Source organism: Trematomus bernacchii, unplaced genomic scaffold (genome assembly GCF_902827165.1).
Source record: "Trematomus bernacchii unplaced genomic scaffold, fTreBer1.1, whole genome shotgun sequence".
NCBI lineage: Eukaryota > Metazoa > Chordata > Actinopteri > Perciformes > Nototheniidae > Trematomus > Trematomus bernacchii.
In genome coordinates, this window is record NW_022987735.1 from 204,508 (window position 1) to 224,551 (window position 20,044).

Consider the following 20,044-nt stretch of genomic DNA (forward strand, 5'->3'; position numbering starts at 1 on the left):
TGTGTGTTTGATATGGAGAGCTTCTTTTAGGAATACCAAACAAAGAGGAAGAGGGAGGCTGGATCCATGCTGCATCCGTCTCGGGACCGCAGAGGCACCCATCGGTAGCCTGGAGGTGGAGGAGGAAGGTGGGGGGGCGAGAAAACAAGCGTATGTATAGCACCTGAATACACCAGCATGATACAAAAACACCGAAACATTTCCATTTAAACCCAACCGACCTTCAGGAATGCTGACAGTGAGTGAGAGGAAATACAATGATGGTCACACAATGTCACCTGATGTAATTTAGCCCTTTGTCTGACTCCCAACCGCCCACCCCTGTCTCTGTGGCTCACCTTTCTTCAGGCTGGTGAAGGGCAGCGTGTATTGTCCTACAAACTCACTGCTGAGGAGGCCGGTCTGCTCTCGGACACAGAAGCGGAGGAGGCAGAGCTCCGGGACGCTGATGCTGAAGTTCATGTCAGAATTCCAGTAAGGACTCAGCGCTGTGAGGGTAATGAGAAGGAACCAGTTTGTTAGAATCAATAAGCATAATTGGGTTTAGTTAAAACCACTCAAATCAATAATGGGTTAAATGACCATCTGTATTGTCAAAGGTCTCACTCGTAGTCATGAACCAACAGAGAATTATTACACAACCCTTATGCATTTTTTAACTGATTGTTTTGGATTTACGGCCCCAAGTTTTACTGCCATGGTTCACTGGGCCAGGAAGTTCTTTTTAGTGAAACTATTTTAAAAATCAAGTGTACATTAAAAGGCCATAATTAGACATCCTAGAGACAAGTAAGCAATTCATGTAGCTGATGAACATAGTAAGTAGCAGCTGAACGACAAGATATCTTTCTCAGGAGCTGGTGGTCAAATTTAGAGCAAATATTCATCTCATATTCAAATGAACGCTAACCCACAGGCACGTGCACACATAGACATCAAAGTGGGCTTGAACCCCTGCCCTTTTTCTTCCTCCGGAGAAAGTGCCCTTTTTATGGGGTGCTTTTCTTTTCTTTCTTTTTTTTTATAATAAATTAATATATATCTACTGCTGTTTGCGCAGTTTCCCTTTCCAAAAATATATTGATTGAATACAAAATAAAAATATCAGGTCGGGAGATTAGACTGTGAAGTTCCGATGCTCTCTACCCTCCCTCCACGTCTCCTGCACAGCGGCGCGGACAGTCATCGGCAGTCACTTCAGACAGACAGGTAGCAGCACCTCCCACCTTAAGTCCCAGGTTATGCCGGCTTTTCTTGGCTTATTTGAAGGTGAGTGGAGATGAACAAATGACTAAGCATGCCAGTGCCTCGAGTTTACAGCTAATTAGCCAAAAGACAAAAACAAATATAGTTAACTAGGGTACTAATGGCTAAGTTAGCTCAAGGTTTAGCTAAGGCAATTTATCATGGGCATACAGGCTAATGTACTGTACTTAAGGGGAGACACTACATGTGAATACAGTAAAATGTGTATCTAATAACGTCATCACAATCGCCACATTGATATGCAAATTAGGCGTTAACTAGGCCTAATTAAAATGCGCTAATTTGCATGCAGTTACCAAGGCATTGCAGGTGAAAAGGATACATCAAAAAACAAACAAAAAAACATATCACCTCACAACTTCCCCAGATAGTTACTTACGTCAAGTCAGTATTTTCCCTGGAAATGTTATGTTTAAATGTAGATTAGCTTTAAATCTATAGATGAATTCAGACATAACGATCTTTTTGCCTGTAATGTCCTTAAACAGTAACTTCATAATTTTGATTGTTGGCTGCTCATTTAATAACTATTCATTTTACTAGTTTGTTGTCTGCTCTTGTGCTTAGTGAATACTAAAGAAAACCATTGTCTCTGTGTTAACTGATTATTTTGTAGAATTCTGTTGAGTGTGAGGGTATTAAAATAAATTGGTCAGTAAGTCAGAGATATGCAACTATATTTAACTTTTTGTTTTAAAACGTTTTTTTATAAATTATTATGGGAAGTGCCCTTTTTCTCACTTGAGCTCCTGCCCCCAAAAATGTCTGTGCACGTCCCTGCTAACCCATGTTTTACCACCTTATAGGGTGATTATGGTAGTAGCATGTCAGTGTTGTGTTTGTAGCTTTTAACTGTAGGTAAGAAAAGACACTATTATAAAGAAGTTGCATCAAAAAAAATTGTTTTGAGAAGGTGATATTTAAAATAATACATTCTTTAGTTTCAAGTACAGAAAGTGTTATATTCCACAAAGTAAGAGTAAGAATCCGAGTCAGAGGGGTTTGGTGTGAAATATTGTCTTAGCTTATTGTTAAACTATACCAACAGTTATGCTAGCAATTATGTTAGTCTGCACTTGGTGCTTATTGACCTTATACTTATATGTTTACCAGGTATTATATTTAACATATTCACCATATTAGTCTAGCATTTAAGCATGCTAACTTTTGCTAATTAGTACCAAACACAAAGTACATACTGATGGTTATGATATTAGTTGTATCTGGTATTTAAATTCATAGTCAGACATGCTTGGTAAGGGAGAAAAAGTAAATCTATGAAGTTATTAAAAATTCATCCTGCAGGGGACTGAACGTCTGCAAATCATTCCGGACTAGTGTGGAGCTGACCGACAAATGACTTTGGTATCTGGAGAGTAAATAAATGATTATCAGACCCACAACAGAAAACCTATTATAATAATATTATATTTTGTTGCAATTTTACAATGACAGATGAGTAGAGCACACGTAGACAACTGATGAGTCATCTCTGCTGCAGTTCTCAATCTTTTTCTTATTCAAAACTATTTTCCCGAGTTCCTCTGTTACATTCAAATTTGTATCCAAACCCACATTCATTTATTTCCAACAGTGACCTTATCTGTTACATAGTTTTAAATGATTTTATGATTTTTGCCCATGAATAAATGCTCTGCGCCCTCTAGGACTTTTACTATCTCACCCTCTCCCTCTCTCCACCTCCCTCCCTCCCTCAACAATACACTGTTGTATCTCATCAATTTCCTCTTGATTCATTTTTATGGTGCCAGTTTCAAAAACACAAGCTCAGAGCAAAATGCAACATACTGTATTTTCTATAGTGAGTATCATTTGAAATGTTAGTCATCTGTCAAAAACTAGGACACCTGTAGGATAAACCTCCAAAATGGATAAGTCTGGTGACAGTTTTGTGGACTAAATTGTGGAGCCAAACAGTCAATTTCACATTTGTCACCATTAAAAAAGAGTGAATAGTCATTTTGAAGTTGGTGTTATGGTTATAAAATCACTTCCTCCTGTGTGCAGTGACTGTCCGCTCCATGTTTCCAGTCATAGCCATAGTGCATGACAGACTTCTCTTCAAAGGAAATCCACTTCTACATTTTTGAAAAACTCATCAGCACACTTCTCCTCAGAAGCCTCTGCAGCTTACTGGAAAATAGATTTAAAAGGAAATAAAAATGCTGTCATAGAAAACTAACAAAAATCCAGATATGGTGATTTCCATGTGTTTCCTTGAAGGATTAGACACATTGCCCTACAGTATGCTGATACCCATCATGTTCTCACAAAACACTTTGTTTTATGACCAAATACCTCCAAAACGAATGTCATTTCAAATAGCCTCTGCTGCAGTATGTATTTATTGCTAATTAGCATTAGTTATAATTTGCTAAGCCAACATGGTAAACATATCTGCTCAACATCAGCATGTTGTCCTTGTTAGCTTGTAATCATGCCAATTTTTCAATTAGCCTAAAGCACTGCTGTGCCTATTGCAGCCTCCCATTTCTGCTAGTATGACTTTAGACTGTCTTTTGTTTTGTCTGGTGTTTCTATTCCCAATCTTCCATTATTAATGCAATTTCAAAATTCAGAATAACTCGAATTACGGCCCACAAACCCAAAAAACTAATTCTAGCTTCTGAAAACATAATTAATGATAAAAAAATGAAGGGAAAAATATAAAAAAGTTACAAAATTAAGGTGGACCAATCAAGATATATCTTGATCTCCCAACAAGGTCACATACAGTTGGTGTTTCAGTACTTACAGTTGTTTTTGACAGTGTGTGTGTGTTTTCTGTTCGAGTCAGATGAGATCCCATAAACCTCCACTGTGACGAAGGAGTCCAGAGCTTTTCCACTCCTGGAGATGGGTAAGTTGGACCCGCTGAACACCTGTGGATAAACACATACATGCAGTGCTGGTGGTCACACAGGGCATGTTTGAGAATGTCATTGTTATCAGGAATAAAAACAGTACATGATACAAAAAATAAGAAAACAGGAGTGCCAGTTAGAGTGGAAAAAAGAAGAGAGGGGAGAGGGCTGTAATTACACAAGTCTGGAGAGAGGCTGGCTTATCTGCAGTCCTCTCACACTGAGCCTTCCCTTCCCCAGCTCTGATCAAAGACAACCTGCATGTACTTATCACGACATGCCCGGCTTGCCACTGATGGAGCTTTACAGTGTCCGGACCAAAATTACAGTCCCATTCCTCTCTACAAAGAGCATGCATTTTGCTCATCAACAGTTACAACGGTAAAGAACAGTTTGCAGTTATAATTCATAAATGACTTGCAATTTGTATTGAAAAGCTGTCCATTGTTTGTAGTTGACAGTGTTATGCTAAACAGGCTCATGAGAGCTCAAGGGAAAAATATTGTTTTCCTGAGCAGATGAATAATTTACCGTTTCAAGATTGAAAACTCAACACTCTATGTTATACCACTGACTGCTCCTCGTGACTCTGATTTCGGCTGAGTTCAGAGCTGAGTCAAGATTGCAGGATTTTCCCTGAAGTGATCAAATAATGCAGAATGATGAGGTGAATAAATATAGGTAGGGTTTATCCCAGGGTACCAAAAAAAAGGGAGCGCATCACATTTATATTTCATGCACTTTGCTCTGAAGGTGAATAGTGTGCGTGTGTGCATACTCCTTTAGAAAAAGTGTGATGTACTGAGTGTATGCACCCTCATGAACTGTTGTCTGATATATCCTTCATCAGAAAACAGCAACACCAAGTTGAAATACTGTCTGATAGGCTTTAGCATCATATTTAATATCTGTAAAAGGTTAACAACTGCAATACTGACTGAGCTAAATCAATTGAGGAAATAGCTGCAGATCCAATTGAAAAACAAACACATTTGCAGTCATTTTAAAGGTCAGTTATTGTAATTCTGAAGGAGGGATTTTCTTTATGATTCATAGCTGTTCATACCACTGATTCGGGCAGAGTAACTATGATTCCCTCGTCGACCTCCTTTGCTGTACGTCTGTATGAGTCCCATGTGATCCCAGGCAATTCCACATATTGTCTTTGCAGTACAAAGCCTCGGATGTCTCTAAGTCCCACAATAATGTTTTACATAAGAGGGAACTGTTGTATCTCCATAATTGGGCTTAGAAGAGTTAGTGTGTGACAGTCTTCCTGATGGCACACTAAAGAGATGCGACTGTGTTCTTTACAGCTTCATTCATCCATTGTTACAGTATGTGGCTAAGATTCAGTAAAAGTGCTGCTATTACTGTCCCCTAATATGCTCAAAATAATGATTTAATAATTGTGGCCCAGGTCTAATTGCATTATATCACCCTTATTTCTTTATTGCCTTAACTTTCTGAGGGAGATAATCTAATTAAACGCAGACACTCTCAGGGAGATTTACATTATTGCTGGTTCACAGCATCCGGCAGGAAAGCATTTATCTTCAGGCTGAGAGTAGGACAAGCTGTGTATATTGTGAGGCATAGACAAACACATACATGCACACACACACAGTCCGTTAACATTACACCTTAATCCATACATCCGCCCTGAGTGGTTTACTGAGTGTTCAGGGCTTCATGGCTGTACCTTGAGCAGCAGGTGCGTGGGTTTGAGGCTGGGATCAAAGCTCTCCTGACTGGACATGAGCACCGGCGGCTTCAGGACGTATCCACAGCCCCCGTTGTCCTGGAAACGACCGTCATTAAGGTCCATAGGCATGCCCAGAGACTGGAAATTGAGAGCCACTGAAAAACACCATGGGACATCTTTTTGTAGAAACAGTTAAGAATACCTTAAAGCTTGTTAAAATGCAACGAACAGCGTGAGATGATCTCCTGCGTACCTTCTCTCTTTTAAGGCTCTTGTTCTGCAGGAGGGAGCTAAATTATACAATAACTTGAAATGTTTCCTCAACAATAGCGTACATTGCATCAGGGACGCATTCTAAATCACCAACTGTGCAATAATTGTGCCTGTAGTGAGTCTTCTGGAGTGCAAAGCTCTGTTTTGGCATGTGTGCGTATCATGTCTTCACTGACTAGATTGTCGGATAACAAAGCAGCACATGTAGCCTAATCCTGCTGACAGATAAAGATACTGTATATCTCTGCTGGATTGGATTTTGCACTTGTGAGTCGACATGGATAAATGATGGAAAACACTTTTAGTTTTGTCCTAACAAAACCCTGCAATGCTACCTTCTAATGGTCGTATGAGTTGGAGAACTTGCTGTTGTGTTCATGTATTCTGATGCTCCGATGCTTTGTACCGCAGTCTCCTGCAACTGTGAAAAGGTCTCACCATCTGCACAGCTGCCACCGGAGCACGTAGACGGTGTGCTCAGCGATCAGCAGCGCTGCGTGTCAGAATCAGTGTCTGGCTGACTGAGCGATGGAGACGGATGAGGCGCATGTAAAGACAGACGAGGTGACAGGCACACCAGCCAGGGAAGTGCCAGACAGAGAGGGGTGGTGACTTTAAGTTCAGGGGGAATCATGCATTGCCAGAAGGCTTGAGGATGTCAAGTTCATGAATGAATTGAGTTACTCTCAGGAGCACAGTCATGTTGAGTCAAGCCCAATTATCAGGCTTGACTCTAAAGAAATGAAAACGAAAAAAAAAGAATGCCGTGACCCAGACAAGGATGGAGTTTAAAGTGAGTGAGAAAAAAATACACAGGGAGTGCAAATCAATTTAGAAAATGTGTGATAAGGGCCAGAAGAGGACTTGCTTCGAGGCAAACACAGATGAGGTGCTCAGGTTGTGAACTGGAATGAAATGTTCTTTTCACTGCTTATCGAAAGGACACTTGGACAGGTTGTCCTTTTTCAAATTGGGCAATTCTGAGTTTCTGTCTGCACTTCTGTTCATTTCTAAAGCTTATAATTAATTGTGCTGGTTGCTCAGTGTGTGTGGAGAACTTTTGTGATTCTTATTGAAACTGCAACAACAACAAAAAAGGAATCAAAATAGTTAAATGAATATATGAAGTTACTTACATGTACAATTAGTTTAACTGATTAATTTGAAGAAAATAAAAATTAAGGAAAAATGTAATCCTTGACAAAAATATATAAATAATGCATATCGCTCAGCATTAATCTTCTAAGTTTGGAAATGTGTTGCAATTTTACAAAAAGGTGGAATCAGTCATTGTTTGCTAAGTCATACTTATAATAAATGTATGCGTGTATATGCATGTGAGCATATTATGAACCTTTACGTCATGCCTTCTGTTTGCACACAGGCAGGCATAAACTCGCCCTCTCCGACTCACCGAGCTGTGAGCCGACACTCCAAAACTCCTGAGGGTTGTAGTTGGAGGACGACGTCCTGGAGCCTGCGGGGTAGATCCTGCTGAGGAACCTCTGGTTGTGCTGAGCAAAGGCTGCAGCTGAGAGAGGACGCACAACAATCACAGGTCAAATGTCTCCTCTGACACACACAATAATGACACAGTGCACAGCTTAAGCCTATACAGATATAATTCCCATGATACCATCCACACCAGACACCCTCTGTCTAAAACCAGAGCCCAGTCTGCTCTGACTGGTAAACTGGCCGGCTCTGCTGTGATTGGTCAACCGCTTAGAGATGTCCCACCCCTTAGCCTATCACATACAATGTGTTGGATTTCTAGCCAATAGATCGCAAGTGTTACGGAAGTAAACAAAGGACTACAATGGAAGCGTTTCAGGTAGGTGTGTGTGGGAGTGAAACTCCCTCTGGAGGGATCTTGGGATTTTAGCCTTTGCAAACCATTTACATGCACAGAAAACCTATATAACACACTACAGGAAAGGAAAAACCCAAAAAGCACCCAAAAAGCCCTTTAATAATTCCAATAATACACATTTCAGTTTTCAAAAAATGTTGACATTACGTATATGATTCTTGACTCTTTTTTGTTCACTTTACTGATTAGTGAAAAAGGATCGCATGAGTATTATTCATCGTTTTACTTAAGGCTAATGTCAAATGGAAATGTTAAGAAAATACCTGAAAAAGAGCAAGTCGTTTGTCCTGATCAGGTTTCTAAAGCCTGTATAATTGTATCCATTTGGATAGACTAGAGAAAAAGATGCACACAGACTACACGATTTTTAGATTGCCGAGGCTGTTCATGCTCCCTTCCTACAAGCTCGTAATACAGTTGTATGTCTGTAAAATGTCACTCCTCCTCTGCAGCAGCAGATTTCATTTCTCCACATCGCAGTTTCTCTAACATACTGCCGCACCGCAGCATGATGACAGTTGAACTGCTTATCAGTTGATTCGAGCCTCTGTGAGCTCTTACACTTCCCCAACACTGAGCGCATCATGCACATTTCTGGGCTTGTGCTGTTTTGCTTTATTCCCTGTAAAGTATTCCCCTATCTCGCATATGTCATGTTCAATATGCCTTCGCAATTAAAGAAGTTTATGGCACGAGATGTAATTGCATTTGTCGTCCAAAGAGGATCTACAGAGACTTCTCCTTTTGAGCTGAATGTCATTATAAATCATGTGAATCTGCTGTGCTCACAGAATGAGATTTTGTAATACTTAATCCATTATTCACTGTCTTTATTACTGTACAGCCGGGCTTCCTCTTTTTCCTTCCCATCATTTAAACTCCATATAAAAAAGATTCTACCTGAGGCTTTGGCTAGCTTGCGCGCTTTCTTCTCTGCCATCGATGTGTTCTCACAGTAGTTCTGATTGTCCTTTGAATGACTGAAGCTGATGAACTTCACAGACTTGGTGTACACGACCAGGTCAGATAAAGCCTCTGCTACTGCCACCTTCTCCTTCTACTCATCACATTTAGGGTAGAGAGGAAGACAGAGGGTGTGTTCACCAACTTGCAGCAAAGAGTTCAACTGTACCTTTTATCATCTTATGATTGCAGCATACGAGAGAGCTTTTCCTGAATCTAACTGACTTACTTTTGTCTTTAACTTTTTGGAAGACCAGAACTTTGCTTTGGTTTGAAGATCCTCGTCCTCCTCATCCTCATCTTCCTCCTCGCCCTCATCTACACTCTCCTCTGTCTCCGTGCATGATGGGTCCTCCGTGTTAATGTGAGGCTTAAGCTTTTTGTTCTTGATGAGGATCTTATACTTCAGGTCCTGTTATTTCCGCACAAATACACACAGAGCATGAGTTCAAACGCGAATATAAAGCAATGGCACCTTAATCATAGGCACCTTCATTCATCACACTGTTTCATCAGTCAAACAAACTTCAAACTGTCCCTGTTCCCGCATCCGCAAACTTAGGAAACAAACATAAAAAAAAAGCCTACTCTCTGATATGTATTCTTTAAAGAGTCACTTTGTAGCCAAATCCACATTAGGACATATGCGCAGCAGGTGGATCACACATATGCTGCTGTATTTCACCACCAGTCTTCAAATCTGCTTTTACCATATAGGGCTCCTTATGCAGATGAGCTGCAATATGCTAGAAGTAAAACAACAACAACATTATGGTCTGGACCTGGAAGCAGCTCCATGGTGAGCCACACGGCAGGAAGTAACGCTGTCAACTTCTCTGTATGCACAGGCAAAATATGCAAAATAATTACAGTTCTACCAACATTAACAACCCTTAGGAGTCCATATACTGTAGCATGGACATTATACGATTCAGAGCTTCCTTTAGCACTGCACTCTTTCATTTTTCATTGCAGTTACTCTAAATGATAGGAGGGCTGGAACAGAGGCTTTGCTTGTGTTGATGTAATTTAGGAGATGATTTTGCCCATGTTTACTGTAAAAATAGAATAAAGTAGAGTAATAACTGATTTCCAAACCTTTGATCTAAGTGGTCAGATTGGAGTATGAGGTAATGAAGAGTTCTCAGAGTTTTATACCAGTAGCACTTTCATAATTGGATGGTAACTTGGGTGTGAAGCTGCATGGATGCTGCACATGAACTCTGATTCGGTTTAAGTTGCTGGGGGGTTAACAGTGAAGATGAGACCATTAGTGCTGGGGCTCCTATCTGAGCCCCAACTTCCTGAGTCACAACGATAAAGAACGATATGGGGAAGAAAATCTTATATGCACACTCAGGATAAAACACAACTCATTAGTTGCAGCAAAATCCCAAGCAGTAGAAGGCAGAAGCAGCAGAGAAACTCCGTAGAGACGGCACACATTCATCCCCTAGCAGAGAAAAAACCCTTCATACTCCTCTTCATATTCAATAGACTGGAGTGACTTCCCTGCATGTTTCAGACCAGTCGCTCAGTGAAGTGTCGGGGCAGACGCTTTCAGAGTCAGAACCCAAAAAGGGTAATCAGTAAATGAACAATCAGCTTAAGGACCTCTTCATGTTCAAAATAATGGACACTCTCCATGATCAACTACCTCACATTCGATGTTTTTGAATCCCTGAGATTAAAGAGCCCTGCAAAATCCAGGCGTCCATTTACCCCTGCATCCCAGAGGAGGAGAGGCACAGGAAGGCTCAGTCAGAGACTAATGAGGCCCTTAGTGACCACCGAAAGGTCTTATTTTCTCCTTGTTTTGCTTTGCCATGACAGGCGATGATGATGTATACATACAAACACTATCTATATAGCTCTGAAATAAAACACAGATTTTGCCTCAGATTTACCACTCTCAGCTCTTACGTTTGGGCTTGGGAGGTCTCCAGTGGTCAGGTGATCCAAGGGAGCTCTCAGCAGCTTCTCCCCCAGGATAGAGACAAGGTACTTGGCCATGACTTCTTGCTGCTCCTTAGAGCAATGGTTTTCTAACGACAGGATCACTGGGTAGGCAGACACCTGTCAAGAAATAATCACATAAAAAAAGGAACCACAATTTCCAAGAATTAGCATCAACCTGGATTGTCTGCTTTCTCTGCAGGCTCTTAATTCTCCCGACACATCACAGATAAATGAACTGAATCAAAGACTACAGTACTTGCAGGCAAAGCATTTTGATCAGAGAGGCTATTAATTAGAGCAAATGCTTTTATGTACGCTCCCAGAGGCTACAGAAGCAGGAGCTTCCACTGAATGAGACGCCCGAGGCACCACTGCAGGACATATATATCATGTAACATACTACAACATATTACCTCGAAGGCATGTTGCTCCACAGTGGTGATGACGTCCTTAAAGAGTATCTTAGTGGTCAGGGTGTAGCCATGGTAGACTACAGGCTCCATATCCGGCCCATCCCAGCAGTCAATCTCCAGGCAGCGGCAGCCTTTCCTCAGAGCACTGCGCCACACACACACACACACATAAACGCCTGATGCATAAAGACACTTGCACACACACTGAGCTGTTGAAACTAAGATAAGCACTTATACAGCGTGAGGAATTTGAAATGAGCTGATTCCTTTCAACACGCAGATTCAAGCCGTCATAACCACTCTTATGCATATGACAAATTGCTGCAAAGTATAATGTACATAATACATGGTAATAAATAATGTATCGCAAACATTGCACTGTCATTATTTATCAAAACAGCTTTTTCTGCTTCTGCTCCTTAAATGGTGCTGTTACATTTCCATTTCTGTGCTTTCTGTGCATACAAAAATATGGTCGAGTTTATGCAGTACAGAATTTGTCTTGGTGCTGATATTGATTATTCATGTAGCTTTCTCTTGGAATTGGATAGAAGTGATACCACTTTCACAGCAGGCGTGCGGGCAATGATACATTTTCTTGCAACCCTGATGCAAAGTTATATCACCCTGGATTTTTTACTCTGGAATATTTCTGCTTGTTGGTAAATCCAATCTTTTCCCAAGCTTTTGCCATTTTATGATGACACACTTGTATGTGCATCTGCTGTGAGTTTCTTCAACAGTTGAGAGTCCAGGCTGTTCTTTCTCTTTGGTCACAGAAATGTCATTATGATCGTATTGCTCTTAGTTCATACATGGCAGAGTTGCATTTGAAAAAAACATTGCAATTGTGAGCAAAGTAGCATCATATTGTCACAATATGATTGCTGTCTGCATTTGGGTAAATCAACTGGTAGGTTCATTTTGATCTAGTTCATTTAATCTCATTACATTTTGGCTGTTTTGTAATTTTTCTTCTCTATTCATTTTTTTTTGAATTGTACAGCTTAATGTGGAAAGCATGTTGAGAAAAAAAAACAGCTATCTTCATCCTCCAAGTTAGACAATAATGTCAGACTGTTTCTTATTCAATCCTATTTTGATAATCTACAAGAAAAAATTACCGTGATTTTATTATTAACATAAACAAATGTGCATGCTTAAGTTTCAGCATATAGGCTCTTGTGAATTCTTTATTTCTTTATCCAACAAATAGCTGTGGTAATTGTGTTCCCCCTCCCACCTGTGAGATAGATGGGATGGACACTTTTTTACTCCTGCCACTTCGTTCTCCTCTCTATGATCATTTCATTATCCAAGTAAACCCTGGCTGCCAGGCCGCTGTATTGGAGGGTTTCACTCCACCAGCCGGCCTCAGCGCTCAGCACTTTCACAGGGACCATAAATACGGTACTTCTGCTTCCATCAGCCCCTTTTGTAATCACCTCCATTGTCCCATAAAGGGACCACAGCAATTTTACTGTGCCTCAGCATGAGTGGGTCAATGAAATGAGAGAATCCTGATAACACACATGTAGGTCTGAGGAGACCTTCGAAAGAAAGGAATAGTCATGGAGAGCTGTTTTAGATCAATATCAGAGCTAAATGGTGTTTAAATTGGCCTTATCAGTACTGTTGACTTAAATTTAAATAGCAGATAAATTAAATACTTTATAAAGATTCCATTAGATTAGTAAATGTTGGCTTCATATACAGATTAATCCTGTATTCCTACCTCACATAGGCATCCAGATGGCTCTTTCCTACTATCTGATCTCCAGTCAGATAGGTGTTGTGTGATGAGGAGATGAAGTAATGGGTGAGAGGCTGGTCCATGGATTTATACACAGAAGTGTGGGCCTGGTCGAACACACAGCAGTCTTTAGACTCCATGTATCTCAGGAATCCTTCAAATGTCATGGATCTGCTTTCTCTGGCTGGAAGAGAAGGATTGAGCAGAGTACCACTTCTAGCGACAATTTAAAATGAGCATTGGTTAAAAACTACACCAGCCATCTAAAACAAAAGCTCTGTCCTTGTCTTAAAATATTAAAACAAATCAAATAAATACCTACAGTAGGCTAAGAGTCTAGACATGCCAGTAACTTTGTGAGGCAGATGACACAATGCTATGCTAACGTTCTGTGTTTGGCAGCCATGGCAATGTTTAGCAGGAATAACGCCTACCATGTTCACTATTTGTGTCTAGCATGTTAGAATGCTGATTAAAGTCTGATTATTTTAACTAAACACATTGCACAGCTGAGGCTGACGGGAACGGCATTAGTTTCCCTGGTATTTAGTCATAAACCACCAAAGTGGGATGCATGCTCTGGCACCATTAATGTCTGTGCAAAATGTCAGAGCAATCCATCCAACGGTTCAGTTTACATATTATTATAGCCACTAGTGTAGCATATATAGCTTCTTCAAAATGGAGCAACAACTTCAGTAAACCATGAGACTTGGCAAGATTAACATTACAATTAAAATTAATCATCTATCAAATCAACTCCCACGGATCGGTAGTGTAAGAAATATGAAATTACTGTTCTGAAAATCAACATTTTTACATAGCAGATAGCTGAATTAGTTTTAACATTAAAATCTCAGGTGTAATTGATAACATTAAAACCGACTGTAAACGAGTTGTTGGTGCCTGGTATTGTGCAGCTGGCTCACTGTTGTGGAATATTGGGATGCTTGATACTGGACTAAGACCTCGTTAAGATAATTTGTTTTAACTGTAACTTTTCTGCTATGACAAGTCAAAATGTCTGCTGTTAAAAATGTAGGTTGCTTAAAGTTGGCTGAACTAAGAGATAATATGTGAACTGGCGTACATTCTGAAGTTTAGATGTCAGTTTACATTCAGATGAATTACATTTTAGATGAATTCCCCATGAAGTGTTTTAAAAGCTCAAAACTGCTTCTCGAAACTCTGTACCTCAACAATGGTCTTGTTGTTTTTCTTCCTTCTGTTGTTTGTGATGCTGTGAATTAGTCAGCAGTACACTGAGCCCTAGAAACATCTGGTCTACTAGTCCACTGACGTGCCCGAATCTTCCATTTTCCTTCTGTCATTCCCACCCCCTGCCTCACGACTTACAGCAAATCACTTTGTCTGCCTGGCATCATTGAAGCTTAAGCCTTGACTTCTGTTTTTAACTAATTTAGCACCATTACATGACAAAGCCTTTAAGAGTGGATGTTTTTTTACTAACTTTAAGAAGAAGCAGCCTGACATGGTACACATCTCTCCCTATGCTTACCTGTCTCTTCGATCTCATATCTATCAATCAAACTGTCTGCCTTCTCTTCATTGGCTGTGAGCTCGTTCTGCTCTTTGTGGAGGAAACGGAGGAGGGCACAGGCAGGTAAGATAGTCTGTCCTGAGGCGTAGGTTTGATACAGATGCTGAATTTCAGCTCTCCTTGAAGGGGGGGCCTTGCCTCTCTGCATGTCTCCCTGCACACAATTACCATAACCTCTTAATCCCATTGTGGTCGATTCCTGGTTGGTATTCTAAAGTATATCCTTGAAACGTCAAACTAGTTTTAAATCAACAAATTCAGAAAAGAGAAGAAGGCTACTAGTAATTTATTAAAACGTATGTCTGCAGGCAGGCTGAATATTTGCCATGATAGTCTTTGAAGGAAGAAAGCATTGCATTTAGGTCCTTTTTTACAGCACTATACTTTAGATTATTCTTAACGTTGTCATCTTGTAAGTATTTCAAAGAAATAGCACAACACCTGCTCTCTAAAAATATACAGGAAATTGTGAAAAAAAGGCCAACTCAGAGATGTATCCCTGCTTTTACCCAAGCTCAATGTTGAAAAAAGATTTTTCAAACTCAGCATGAGAGAGAATAAAAGAGAAGCCAGGGTCTTTACTCAGCACAAAGTTCTCCCATCCTTCACTGCACCCTCCCTATCCTCTCTGTATCTACCCATCAAATGCTAAGGCAACATCTGTGTGACTTTCTGAGTCCCTCTCCTTGTCATTCCTCTCAGTCAGTGAGACCAAAGTGTCTGTGACTTTCCCTGGCTTTGTGTGTATCTCTCCCTCCCTCAATACCTTTCATCTCTCTTTTCTGCAGCCCTTGACAGTTCAGACATATGCCTAAGCCGGTGTTGTCACCAGGTACCCCATGAAGCACCTGTCACCAGTGTGAGCAGCACAAAACAACTGCTATCATCTCCATTAACCTTGTATACAGTTGCTTCAACCAAAACATCCCTTTAAGTGGTGTATTATGTCTAATATTAACTAAATATTAACCCAACAAAAGCCACTGATCACACACTAAGTTGTGGTTAAACCATTCTCACACTTGCTACACTAGCTAGTATTTGCCAGTAAACTGCTGTCACTGAGGAGGGAATTATCAGAGTGACTGAGTGTCTCCTGAAAACTCAATAAGATATTGTGTAAACAGCCTACCTTAGATGCTGGTGATCTCTAGGTCCCTGTAGAATAGTTATTTGGTAACAGGATATCAACTAGGTATAAAAACATTTGAAACCATTTCTGGGGGAAGTACATAAAGGTGTTGCCATAGTGACAAAACATTCCGATGCTATGGACATGAGTTAAAACAACAGTTAAGATCCAACAGGGCAGAGGAAGACTTAAACTCACTCCGTCTGTCTCCTTTAGTTATTTCTGATCAGAGCAGTGGACTTGGAGGTGAAACACAGACAGAATATGAAGAAAGGATAATGTGGAGAAAGAACCTTTGCCTTCATGTGCCTGCCTGCTGAGATCTCTGTCTGCAGTGAGGGAAGAGCATTTTTCTTCTACAGTGACTCACTCTAAAGACTTTATATCTCAGTGTGATTAGAAGTGTAAAACTACAGAATAACTCAGTGATCAAATATACACAGAAGTCAGGTTTATGCTAAGTAAACACTAGTTTTATTTTTAGTTCTGTTAGATTTTTCTCAAAAGGACTTTTATTATTGTGTTAATCTTTGAAAACTTTACATTGTGGCTCATTAGTCCTGAACTGCAAAATGTAAAAGTAAGAGTAGTTCTAGACACTTGGTGCTGTCATATTTTTAAGGGCCAGAATAATTTTATTAAGGCTATTTGCACCCGGGTGACGGTAGCAAACAATGCTATTTACACCCGGGTGTCCATAGCTAACAATGCTATTTACACCCGGGTGTCTGTAGCTAACAATGCTATTTACACCCGGGTGTCTGTAGCTAACAATGCTATTTACACCCGGGTGTCCATAGCTAACAATGCTATTTACACCCGGGTGTCCATAGCTAACAATGCTATTTACACCCGGGTGTCCATAGCTAACAATGCTATTTACACCCGGGTGTCTGTAGCTAACAATCTTATTTGCACCTGGGCTACACATTAGATACTGTTTTGGATGTATAGGTATTTATGGAAATGTTTCTTTGATAACTTCATTCCCTTGTGCTGCTGCGTCAAATTGTAATTCCCCTATGGTGGATGTATAAAGGCACTTCTTATCTTAAGCACTGTAGCTATTTACACCCGGTTGTTGTACTGTATGCATCTCTTCTTGATCTTTCTACGATGGCTTGGTAAGGTTACCTGAACATCAGGGACAAAAAACACCTGTGCTATATTGTGAACATGGCTGTAAGGTATATGGCCCACAGACAACCGGGTGTAAATAGCATTGTTCGCTACGGACACCCAGGTGCAAATAGCATTGTTACTGTAGCTACGGCCACCCGGGTGCAAATAGCATCTGCTTTAATTTAATTGCTTGTCAGCCATGCTAAGTGATGCAGGACATGTGTTTGATCAACCACGTTGGTAAAAGGGGGAATGTCTTTACACCACTGGATTGATGAAACATCAGGATGGACCTCAGTTGAACCTTGATTTTAGTGTGAAATATAACAATCAATTGGTGGATCCTTTTAGATGTCGGATCATCGCCAAATGATCTGGTCAAAATGACTACCTTGCCTGTGATTTCTGACCACAGCATGGTAAATCGAAGCTTTGACATCTCCAATGTCAACACTGAGCAGAATACCTCAGTCTGAATATATCATGTATATAAATGCTCATAGTTTACGGAGCACCAGAGATTGATTTCAACGGTAATAATTTCATGGAATAAATTCCACATTCTCAAAAATGTCACAGCCACAGTGGATGAAGTGTGAACACATCATGAAAACTCATCTGTTCAACAGTCAGGGAAGCTTAGAGAACATTTCCAGCAATTCTCTGCTGGTTGTTTTAGCATGTTTGACAGGAACTTCCTCCCTGGTTATCTGTGTAAATCTGAATGTTATTGGTGGTGTGTGGATCACTGGTGCACAACAATAGCCATTGCCTAGTCATAGTCGAGCAGAGTCATTCCTGTCCACACCAGGCTTTAATGGCTCGCCCTTGGTCCTGTCAGAACCATTGGGCATACAAGTTTGATGTGATAATTCCCAGTCAGCGAACATGAAGCCCTGTATCTGGCCCCCGTCTCTGCATCACTGCACCTCCCTCTCCACGGTCCGTTAGTCGGACTCATCTGGGAGCAGAAGCAGAGCGTGCTTGTGTGTGTAGCATTCAGTCTTTGCTCCTGTGCTTGTCTGCATCTGTGCATATTGGAAGGTCGATAGTGGATAAAAGAGCAGCAGTCCATAAGTATTTGTGTGTGTTTGTGTAAGAATGCAAAACTAGACAAGTGGAGCTCAGATGCATCACCATACTGCGTCACCGTCCGTGCTGCTCATTGCGGGAACATCTGATCACTTTGCTTCATTTCACATTGCAATATGCAGAGATCAAGGTTTTATCTTTGACCCGGGGCTCAGGTTTAAATCTGTGCCAGGGCAGAGTCTCAGCCGCACCTGTTCAGATGCTTAAGATGAGAGAAGCTGAGATCTGTGCACCTTTTTGAAATGTGACTTGTAGTTGAATAAAGGCAGGGGGAGGTGTGGGGGCAGACCATGTTTCCTTTTCACAATTTATTCCCAGCTGGATTTCCACCGGCTCATTTGGTATTCATTGGCCCGTTGGAGCTTCAAGTCAGACAGCAGAATGTCGGTGCTCGATTTCAGGCGATAAGTAGAGATGTGAGGAGCTGTGAGCTCTGACATACAGTACCTGCATGTATGATTTATACCCCTATACATCATCTAGCCACGTTTGTTTGTTGAATGCTTAAACACTTACAGTGATTCTTGATGTGTGTTCACATTAATGTTGCCAAACTCTATTGCAATCTGTTATGCCCTGCACACAGAAAAATCAAAAGCAACAAACAAATGTTTTCCATTTTTATTGCCAGTGCGTAGTTGGTGCTTTGTGTGGTTTTTAAAGGGATGGTTTGCGTGTCCTGCATTGAAACACAAACACAGTTTCTACAATACTTCTCTGCTTTTGCAAGCAATTTATTATGTTGTGTGGGTGGTGTGTAGAGTCTTAAAACAAGAAGCACCTGAAGTTTCTATATCCAAATGTTATTTACTAATAACCAGGCTTTGAATATTTGTTCTGGTCCAGACAGTTGATATCCTGTTTCAGATGTGTTATTGAACCCACTTAAACACTTTCTTTAGGTAAGGGAAAGGTTTAATAGTCAACATGCACCATCTCCAAATCAGTGTTATGCAGATTAAGTTCAGGATTTTGTATCATATGAACTTGAATGTTTGAAGACAGGGTTGCGACCAGTGTGTTTACCTGTATTATTGACACATTTAAAGTAATGTAACAGCTTTGAAGTATAATGGATTGTCATAGAATCCATACACACACACCTACTCAATCATCACCACAGATAAACCCACATACAGACACACACAAGCAACACGCTGGCAGAGTCTATTGCCAGCTGGGTGTAGAAGATAATAGTGACAGGCTCATTATTATGAAAAATTGATTTATTTGAGCCTCTCCACTTCCCACTTTCTTAGGGTTCTAGCACAACTTTGTCATCAGGAAACTCAAAACTCGATTTAGTTTAAAGAAACTGCTAAAAGCACAGCCAGCAAAAAAGGAGAAATATTTCTAACTGTGAAATAATAAATAATAAATATAAGAAATCTGGGCAATAAATTGGAATAGTGTGGAATCTGCTGTCTGCAGAACATGAATCAAAATTCATGGCTGCTTAGTATTCTTGCTATTTCATTTCATTGGTATTCCTATAGCCCTGAGCAAATGGCCATCTGTTGGTGAAAGTCACCATCCAGCAGCATGCATGTTGTTGAGGCATCAGAGTCATCATTCTCTGACTGTGCGGCTGTGTTAGGAGAGGCAGGCACTTGGTTATAGGAGACATCCCAGCCAGGGGAAATCAGCAAGTCAAAGCAGCAGGCAGAGATTGTTATTCAGCTCAGGATGGAGACAATGATACAGATCTTTATACATCCATAAGCAATGTGTAACATTGATGATACATGCATTATGTATTCAAGATGTCCTCCACATCACACTCACTTTCCACTTACAGAGGTTGACATAAAAAAACGTTGTGTGGATACGATAGAAACGGATTGCAGGGCATTTTCACTGCAGATCTCTATACTTCTCTTTCATTGGTTTATCCTTTTAAACAATGTTTGAAAGCTAACAAAGCATAGTTAACTTCATGATGAGCAGTCATGTTTTTCTTACTCTACATTATGTTACGCAATTTGTCAAAAGACTCTTAAGCCACTTAATTTAAGCTGAATATAATAAATTGGCCACCTCTTTGTAC

General features: G+C 40.5%; 1 protein-coding gene across 1 annotated transcript; it reads right to left on the bottom strand.

Moving 5' to 3' along the window:
• Positions 1 to 26: 26 nt before the first annotated feature.
• On the bottom strand, positions 27 to 14,799 carry LOC117495003 (1-phosphatidylinositol 4,5-bisphosphate phosphodiesterase zeta-1-like). Its single transcript, XM_034146059.1, is given in 11 exon segments — positions 27 to 109; positions 339 to 488; positions 4,043 to 4,169; positions 5,854 to 6,011; positions 7,544 to 7,660; positions 8,903 to 9,062; positions 9,195 to 9,377; positions 10,889 to 11,041; positions 11,338 to 11,482; positions 13,073 to 13,274; positions 14,610 to 14,799. Coding segments are annotated over 11 exon segments (1,668 nt in total).
• Between the last annotated feature and the right edge of the window lie 5,245 nt (positions 14,800 to 20,044).